General features: G+C 40.1%; 1 protein-coding gene across 1 annotated transcript; it reads left to right on the forward strand.

The window, feature by feature from the left end:
• Positions 1 to 6,428: 6,428 nt before the first annotated feature.
• vtnb (vitronectin b) lies at positions 6,429 to 9,939 on the forward strand (the record flags this gene model as incomplete). Its single annotated transcript, XM_080848052.1, has 9 exons — positions 6,429 to 6,486; positions 6,638 to 6,757; positions 7,096 to 7,350; positions 7,606 to 7,745; positions 8,058 to 8,214; positions 8,663 to 8,818; positions 9,119 to 9,353; positions 9,530 to 9,681; positions 9,824 to 9,939. 9 exons carry the CDS (start codon positions 6,429 to 6,431, stop codon positions 9,937 to 9,939), a joined length of 1,389 nt encoding a protein of 462 aa, XP_080704178.1.
• Between the last annotated feature and the right edge of the window lie 232 nt (positions 9,940 to 10,171).

Genomic DNA, 10,171 nt, shown 5'->3' on the forward strand with positions numbered 1-10,171 from the left:
CACCTCCTCACGGCATGTGCAAAGGCATCTCTCCTTAATCTCTGCATGAGCAAACCCCGCTGATAAACTCTGTGCATGTGCACAGGTATGACACGGTGCGCAGGATGACGAATGTCGGAGCTGGAATTCTGATTCATACGCACATGGGCTCTTTAAAAGGCCAACAGAGATGTTTTTGTGACTGACTTCATTTTTTTCTGGTAAAGCCAAACCTCTGGAATGCTTTGGCTTTAGCTACATGGTTTTGCTAAGAGCAAATGATGAGAGAAAACATCCCATAATGGTACGAGTGAGATTAAAAGTGTTTTGGGCAGTATCAAGCTTTTAAAATGCAAATCGAGTTTGAAGAGATTTAATTGAAATTCAGTTGTTCTGAAGTTTGTTCACTTTTTCTTTCACTGGAGAAACTTAGATTTTTGATTAGTCATAGCTGAGTCATGTAACAACAATGGATTCCTGGATTGTATTTTCCTGCAGTGCAACCTCCTCCTCTCTGCCAGCTTTAAGATAAGGCATCCCCCTCCCCTTTTGCATCAATAAAGTCATAAAGTCCACTCTCAAGATTTAATTGAGCATTTAATGCCTACATGCTAATACTGTGTTGCTTGCAGTTACAGCAGATAATCCACCATCAGTGTCAATCAGTGATCTATTGTGTACGTACTGTATGTCAGAAGACAGAACTCCAGAGATCAAAAGACAGAACTCCACATGAAATCAGCAGGGCTACATATAGTTGAAGCTCTGGATAGTAAACTTCCTTGTCTTTCTTGTCTCTAACAGTTTACCTCAGAGGAATGGTCCCTATCAGTCGCATTCCTAGAGGCACCTCACAGGTTCAAGGAAAGTATCTGAATAACTCTGAATAATTATTCTAAGCAGAGTACCCTGTAACAGAAAACTAAATGTCTTTACCTACTATTCACATCATGACTGTTCTGTCCTGCCATTACATGGACCAAATGCCACTCAACTATTACGCATGGAGTTATACTGGACATGTTTTCTCCTCTTGTATGTGTTCAGCAGTCCTTTCTGAGCTCCTTGAGGATCTAACTTTGACATTTGATGTTCTCTTTATAAGCCTTACAACCTCAGTCTGTGGTTAGGGTCCTTATCCTAGTCCAAACAACCTTTGAAATATGGACTCCTATCTTTTAAGGTGGGGCAGGGCAAATCAGCTAATATAGTCCAGGCAGGTCACCACATGGATCTGGACTTTACATGATTGGTTGATTTACTGCATTGTTTATGCTATTTTTAAAGTTAAACTAAGTAAAAGTCCAGTAGGCTACTGGCGGGTTTTTAAAAAGATAATAAACAATGTATTGATTTTGGGTTATTATCAGCAGTGTTTTTTTCTAATTGACTATTACACGGATTTTGTGGCGCTATTGGCACAATTGCTACGGATCCGTATCAATCAAAAATATTTAGCTTTCGTTTAAAAATGTAAAAAATGTAAACTTCTCACTGGGTGATCAATCCATACGATGTTGGGGCATGCCCATTGTCTCAATAATTAAGGTAGCTATCCCTTCTAACATTTGAGCTAACTTGTAGGCCATGTTCATATTACTTAAACTCAAATGAGGCTATAAACTCATCACCAAATAGAGTAGTTAAGCTACTAAGCTACTTTGCTGTAAGAGCACTGCCAGAAAACATTTAACCTTTAGTGGATTATTTAACTTTCATATTCTGTTTCTTTTTAACTTTTTTACTTTCAATGCTTTCAAATCTTTGTCCCAGCAGGTGACCAATCAGGGGTTAGTTGGCCAAAATGATGTTTTCTTTACGCATCATGATACCATTGGATAGGTTGCGGCAAATGCATAGAAATTGAGGTTAGGGTATATAACCAGCCATTTCAAGCATTAAGGGCGCTTCTTCTCTTCTGCCTTGTTCTTATCACCTCTCTGCCGTCCCCAGATGGGGTCTCTCTCTCTCTCTCCCTCTCTCTCTCTCTCTTCCCTTTTGACTTTTTCATTTCTTCCTTCTTTTTGCTTAGTCTCACCATGTTTGAGCTCTCCCTGTCTTTATATCTCTCTTTCACTCATCTCTATATCTCTTTCAGTTTTCAAATTATTTGCATTCAATACATTTAAATTGTTTTGGTTAATAAGCAACCATTTTATGTTATACATGCCAACCATTTTATTTGAGACTGTTGTCTTGGTTTATGGTTGTTATTACCAAATTGTTTTTTCTATCTGACCTTTAATGTGATCTGTAGGAGTTAAGCTTACTGTTTATTGTAACAATAAACTGTTCATTCATTCAACACTCGTAAACATGTGCCATGCCTTATCACTTTTAATATCTAATCAAAAGCCTGAGGCAGAGACATATTACAGACAACAGCAAAATTTAATCGAGGCAAATTCATTGGCTTAGTCATCTTACAAATGTGGGCAGTGATCCACCCTAAAAAGTTGAGGCTGCAATACTACTGTAATGCATTTTCTTGACCCACACGCATGTAAGCCTTCCAGTATGTACTGTATGATACACTCCATTGCTGGCAATATCATGACAGCCATTGTTATGTTTGAGAAGATCAGATTCCCTTTTACAAAAGTTTTTTAAATACGCATTAATTCATTAATTGGAAGGTAGTTGCTTATAAAACACAACTCAAAATGTGTTGCTTTAAAGAGTGAGATCAAGTTATCCTCTGCCACCATTCTATAGCATCCATTATAGCACACATTAAAGAAGTTCTTTTCTGGAGTGAAATGTGTATATACTGTATATAAAATGATATAATGAAAAAATATATGCAGAGTTTATATTCAGCTCGAATATCAGTGTATACACATCATATCATTATACACATCATGCCACTGCACATCTGAGGTTGGGCACACACACCCACCCACCTACCATCACACACAGTGGCCCCTGGTATTTCCCTGTGTACCCATTTTGTTATTTCGTCTTCACGTGTCCTTTGTACTTCCACAGCCGCTAAATTATACTATAAAATGTGCCACTAGCAATGTACTATGTTTGAGATCAATTAAATTGTAATAAAGTTTAAGGGTGTTCTTTTAGATACCAAGGTCACTAAAAACATGTACTGGACTGTGGAGTACACATTTTATGACTCCTTAAATAGCTGAAGGAGTTCTCAAGGTCTATCGGTGTCATAAAGTCTTTCCTATTAGTGGTAAACAACACTTCTTTGATCTGGAATTTCAAATTATCTTCAGTTTATCATGAAGTATAGTGTATGAGGAAATGTCTTCAGTTTAGTGTATGAAGAAGTGTATGAGGAGTATGGCACCGACTACAGCTACGGAGTCGGAACATTAGTGCATTACTTCTACAAAATTATAGATTCTGTACCAATTAGATTGAATATTATCGGTTCAGAATTTTTTTCTCTAATGTTCCCACAGATGAATGGTTTGTTCGTAAAAAATATGGATATATTGATACGGAAGCAATAGGGCACTGCTCAGTGCTGGCCCCTCCAGTCACTAGCGCTCTCAATGGCTACCTGTCAGCGCGTCTCTATGACATTAAAATTATTGACCATAATCGAGTTGGGAATACTCGTCCTACTATTGAACTGTTGACAAAGATGTGTAGCTCTATTGCCAATCTTATCGACACTGAAGCAATAGTCACTTCGAAGGGTGTGAAAGGTGATTCATGTGAAAGGTCATATGCTCGGTGTTACCTGTGATTTAGCATGAATTTGGCATTATGTATGTTATGTTTGAAGCAGCTGGTAACACAGTGGTTGTTTGAAGTGCATTGCTTGATTTTTCAGTTCATTCAATAAAGTGGGCTCGTTCCACATAGTTGTTTTTTAGGGCCGATAATCTGGTTTGAAATTGCTGATTAGATCACAGTGAACTTGCTGATTTGTCCACAGGGGACTGCTAACTTGCAAGCATGTTTTCATTTTATATTAATTTGTTTACTTCTCATCTTGGATTTAACCCCCTTCTTGGTTGTATTTACTGTATTCTACATTAATAAACACACCATTTCTTTGTGAAGAAGCAAACAAACAAACAGAAAGGGTTATAGCTGAGTGTCTTATACCATTCACAGCAGAATAAGTCCACCAGACTAGTGACTGTTTGTTTGCAAGAGTAAGAACATTGGTACTGTTCTCTCTGTGACCCACTTGCAGTGTTCATGGAGACTACACCTCATGAATGTTTAACCAGTGGTGACTGTTTGAAGCCTTTGATGGATGTCCAGGTGCTGCTGCTACCAAAAATCTAAAAATACAAACGTAATGATCTACCTGATTGAAGTCCCTTATTCATTGGTTACTCATTGACTGTGATGAACTTCATACTGTTCATTTTAGGAAATCAAATATGGTTATCCAATAAACAATAAGCCGGTTAGACTGGTAAAGGTGTCCTTTGTTATGAACTGTGTGTGTGTGTGTGTGTGTGTGTGTGTGTGTGTGTGTGTGTGTGTGTGTGTGTGTGTGTGTGTGTGTGTGTGTGTGTGTGTGTGTGTGTGTGTGTGTGTGTGTGTGTGTGTGTTTGTGTGTGTGTGTGTGTGTGGTTTGTGTGTGGTGTGTGTGTGTGTGTGTGTACACTGTGTCTAAAGCAGCAATCATAGGTTAATGGTGTCTTTATGAAATAATTTAAAGGTAGGGTGTATAGTTTTTAGTGGCATCTTGTGGTGAGGTTGCTGAATTGCAACCAGCTGAGTACCATGCCATAACAAGGCGAAAAGCCAGTGTTTTAGTTTGTCAGTGTTTTGACTCATAGTGTATAGTAATTATACACTAATGAAAACATAATTATGAATACTATATTGTATTTTCACTAATAGATACCACTGTACCTTTCACTAAGATGAGGCCAATTTTCTTCAGATGCAATGTATTGTTCAAATAATCTAGTGTGCGGAGCGCACATGTTTATCTGTTTAGAGAACTCCAATCTTCACCTTGACCATTTATACATAATTCTTTATCAATTCATGTCTGTTTCATTAGTCCTGCTTATTATGATTGTAACAGGAACCCATATCCGATCAGAATGAAAGATCAGAATACTAAATCAAAGTGAATCTAAATAAAAAAAGAATCTAAATCCAAATGAGTTCCCACACTACATAACCCATGTCAGGGACAGTGACTTAGGCCAAGTAATCATGGAGAGGAAAGAGAAGAAGGGACAGAAAAAGAGAAATTAAAATATTAATCCCTGTATATATTTGATGCCTGCCACAAATAAACCTCAACGCCCATAAACAAACAAGCAAACAAATAATAATAATAAAAGATAAACAAACAAACAAATAAATTAATGACCATTCCCAAGGTTCCCAAGACTATTTATATTCATGTCTTGTGAAATTCCCTAATGCTGTCGATGATTGTCACAGCTACAGCAAGTTTCAATACAAGCCAACCAAAGGGGTATGGAATGCTGTTTTGTCCAACTTTTAAATGCAAAAGGTACAAACTTCCTTTTGTCCTATTTATTCTTTCTTTCATTAATTTACCTGTTCAGTCTCCCTCCCTTATCATCTTGGCTTTCACAAGACCACGGCATGACTAATGGATGAATGGCCTCCATGGACATCAGGTCATAAGTCAGTAAAATGTATAGTCCGACATGGCATGGCTATGCATTTCACTGGATTTTTTTTAATGACATCTGTCATCCCATTGCATGTTGTGTGACGATGTGATGTTAACTGTTGGTGCTTTGGTTATGACAGAGACCCACCCCCAAAAAATGATCACAAGCTTTAGTGGAGCTGGAAATATCGATAATCGCTCATGGCTGTGCTGCTTGACATCATATGGCCGATAGAGGTCAAATAGGTTACTTCAGGACCATGGTCAGCACACTCGTATTTCGTTAAATTATAAGTAGCCACAACACAGCAATTTATAATCTAGTCGAATAGGTTTAAAATCTCTGTTTTGCCGTTTGATTCGAAGTTTGTCACGAACTGTTTTTTCTGTTTGAGGTCATACAGTCTGTGAAGAAAAAAATCAATACCCTCTTTGGTCTGTTTATTTTGCACACTTCTCCACGGCACGACGATCACTGACCTAAACGTATTCATGGTGTATTACCTACCGAACACACAACATATAGTGGAAAAAAGTATGTCAATGTACATTGTTTTATGTTTCATGTGGTAACTAAGTCTGGTCCTTAATGAGTTTTTTACAAGCGGTTATTTTTAGCGTCTTTGTAAAGGCTTTGTAATGAAATAGCCATATGTCAATGTCGGAACGTTATTGATTATGCAAGAGCCTGAAACTTTCGAAAGCATACCAAACAAACAAAACAAGCTGGGGGACTTTTGGAGCTATTGATCGAGAGGAAATATTTTTTCTGTAGTGTTAATTTGCCAGTGAAGTACTGTTCGGACTCGGGTGCGTCCATTTCTCAGTGTGGATTTTGATTCACTGAGTGCTTTACAAAATGAAAATAGCGGCGGTGGTGCTGCTGCTCGTGGTGGCAACCACATTTGCTGCAGACGGTGAGTTTAAAAAATATATCTTTTAAGGTTTTGCTAGTAGTAATAACTATGTGGTCAAATTAATCCTGTACAGTTTTTTTTTTATCACAGACTCAATGCCATGATGTATGTTATAGCTAATAGATTAAATATTTTACAATGATTTTGACAGAGTCGTGTGTTGGACGCTGTCAAAACGGCTTTGATTTTCGCAAAAAATGCCAGTGTGATGCCATGTGCAAGTATTATGGGAGCTGCTGTGTGGATTTCGACACCACATGCCGTAAGAAAAGTAAGTGCATGCTTTGTCATTTCTCAGTCATTTTACTCACAATATGAATGTCCTAGACACGCGATCTATTCTGTAAAGATTGTATAGGGTTCTAAGACAAATTAACAGTGTTCCATTTTGAGCAACAAAAGGTCACTTCTGTCCGCATGGGCATGTGGACATTTTTTTTTATAAGTTTCCCAGTTTATCAGAGATAGAGGGCAGAAACATACATCATACTTTCTCAAGACATTTCTTGTCTGAGGAAACAGACACATTGCTTTTTTTTTGAGCATTTGGCCATCAGTCTGACAACATAATCTTCACCTGTCACAAACATAATGTGTCTGGTTTTATAGTTGCTCGTGGGGACACATTCGAGGTACCAGAGGAGACGGAGTCAAACAACTCTACAATCGTGACTGAACCGAGCACCACCATCAATACTACCACCCTCCCTCCGACAACCGCTGCCCCTACCACTGCCCCCACCACCACCACCACCACCCCCTACGTTCCCACCAGTCCCCCTGACCCAGAGGCTGTCACCTGCAGTGGCCTCACATTTGATGCCTTTATGCAAGCAAAAAATGGGTCCATATATGCCTTCAGAGGTCAGTGGTGTTGCAATGTCAATATTTAGTTCTGTGTGTGTGCGTGTGTGTGTGTGTGCGTGCGTGTGTGTGTGTGTGTGTGTGCTTAGTTTTCATGAATACATGTATGCTTATTCAGCTTGACCATGAGTATCTATGTCTGTGAGGGGGTATATGTACGTGTCTGAGAGAGAGAATGAGTGAGGGAGTGTTTGTGCGTGTGCATACTGTATGTGCGTTTGCATGATACAGACTTATCTGATGTGTATGTTTCAGGTGACTACTTCTTTGAGTTGGATGAGAGGTCAGTGAAGCCTGGCTACCCCAAGCGCATCAAGGATGTCTGGGGAATATCTGGCCCCATTGACGCAGCCTTCACCCGCATCAACTGTCAAGGAAAAACATACATTTTTAAGGTACATTTCTAAAACAAAACTTGGAACATGTGAAAGTAGATCACACTGAAGGTCCCAATGGTTAGGATAAAGTAAACATAGCAGTGTGAAAGTGAACAGAAAGGGACAGTATTAGGGATGCCATGTGTGCGTAAGATCTCAGACCAGTGACAGAAATGTTCTTCCAGCGCTTCGAGAGTTTGGAAATGTGAAACACTGTCATATGTTCCATATTTAAAGTTTTTTTCCCCCCATCTCACACATTTGGAGGTACCAACAGACTTTAGCTGCTAAGGGTGATTATGTCATTCTTCATGTCAATGTGTTCCATAGGGCAATAAATACTGGCGGTTTGATGGAGATGTCATGGAGGACGACTACCCCAGGGATATAGCCGTGGGATTCCAGAAAATTCCCAGTGATGTAGACGCAGCATTTGCCATCCCTTCCCCTGGACACCATGGGAAAGAGAAGGTGTACTTTTTCAAAGGTGAGGGCTGAATGTGTTTGAAAAATGCATGTGTGGCAACAAAGCTGGACAATGCCCTCAGTGCCTTACTGATAAATGTATACTTTGTAGAAGCGACCAGACATTGTGCTATCGCCCCCCGGTGGCCAGTAGCTATGCAACCTAAGGTGACCTGTGGGCATGTCCTCATTGTGTCCTCGCTCTATGGTAGCCAGTAGCTGTGTCCTAACTCTATGGTGCCCAGTAGCTGTGTCCTAACTCTATGGTGGCCAGTAGCTGTGTCCTCACTCTATGGTGGCCAGTAGCTGTGTCCTCACTCTATGGTGGCCAGTAGCTGTGTCCTAACTCTATGGTGGCCAGTAGCTGTGTCCTAACTTTATGGTGGCCAGTAGCTGTGTCCTCACTCTATGGTGGCCAGTAGCTGTGTCCTGCATCCTCAGGGGGTCAGTAGTTCTGTTTTCCTCCTCAGGTGACCAGTACTACCAGTATGAGTTCCAGCACCAGCCGACTCACGAGGAGTGCATCCAAATGACCAAGTCCTCCCCATCGGTTCCTTTCACCCGCTACACTGATATGTACTGTGTAAACTCCTGGGACGACCTGTTCACAGTCCTCTTCCAAGGCAGTAAGACATAGAGTGTTTGTCTTTCTGGTTGCACACCTGTGTTGTCCTATGAGTGAGTGTGTGTGTGTGTGTGTGGAGGCATGTTTATATGCCTTTCTGTTTCTGTGCATGCACAAGTTTAGTGGGAGACAGGACAAATTACATAGTGATAGGCGTACCATGTATGAAAGGCCTATCTGTTTGTAGATTCAGTTTACTGAGACACATGTTTTTATGATAGCTGTGAAGGGTTTGAAACAGTAAAATTATTTTTTCAACATAACCAATGCACCATATGACCCCATGTAATGTCATCCACAGTGGTAGGACACAAAAAAGGTCCTCACTTCATTGCTAAGGACTGGTTGGGAATCAAGGGGCCAGTGGACGCAGTCATGGTGGGACGCCTGTACGTGAGCCCCAACCCCACCACAGCCCCTTCCACAGGGAGGAGTCGGGGCAGGGGCAGGCAGAGGGGGAAGGGCAGAAAGAGCTCCAGTTCCAGGCGGAGTCGGTCACTCTTCTGGGAAGACTTCGGCTTGGATTATGAAGAGAGGTGAAGTGACTACAGCTGGAGTGGCGTGTATTTATTTTTCAGGAAGAAATTAAACTGCTCCTAAATCTTTAAAAGCAAGGCATATTTTGGATTTCTTATTTTATTTCCCATATACCCATTAGAATGCACAAGGATAATTAACATTTATGGTTTTTATTTGTTTGTTTGTTTGAAAGGTATCATGGTGCAGCCCGTCCGAAGAAGGAGCGTGGCAGACGCCCACCATCCTACACTGACTACGACTATAACCCTATGGAGTACACAGACTATGAGGTTGATGTGCAGGAGAAGGCCATGCCCGTTCAGAACGTCTACTTCTTCAAAAAAGGTAACCACCAAAGCAAAAAGCAAACAAGATGTACACTTTGGACACAAGCAGCTTACAACAGGTTTTTTGAACCAGTAATAAATAAATGCCAAATCAGTCGTAATGCTATCTCTGATATCGTTGCTTCTCTGTTTTCTTGAAGATAAATATTATAGGGTGGACCTCCAGACCAAGCGGATTGACTTTGCAAATCCTCCCTATCCCAGATCCATTGCAAAATACTGGCTGGGGTGCAAAGACAGCCTGGCAGAAAAATGAAATGTGATCAACCCATGAATCAACTCTGAATTTGTACTAGGCAATAATGAAAATGAAAAAAATTATATTTTCTTAATTGATCAATCAAAAAAAGATACACACTCGAGCTTATTGGTTTAGAAATATAATTTAAGGTGATTTGAGAGAGTCTAAAAGGACAAAGCTGTGAATGCTTTTGTGATATGTATCAATCAATGAATAAACACACACACACACAGACAGACACACAGAC

This window comes from Sprattus sprattus (assembly GCF_963457725.1).
Source record: "Sprattus sprattus genome assembly, chromosome: 1".
Taxonomy (NCBI): Eukaryota; Metazoa; Chordata; class Actinopteri; order Clupeiformes; family Clupeidae; genus Sprattus; species Sprattus sprattus.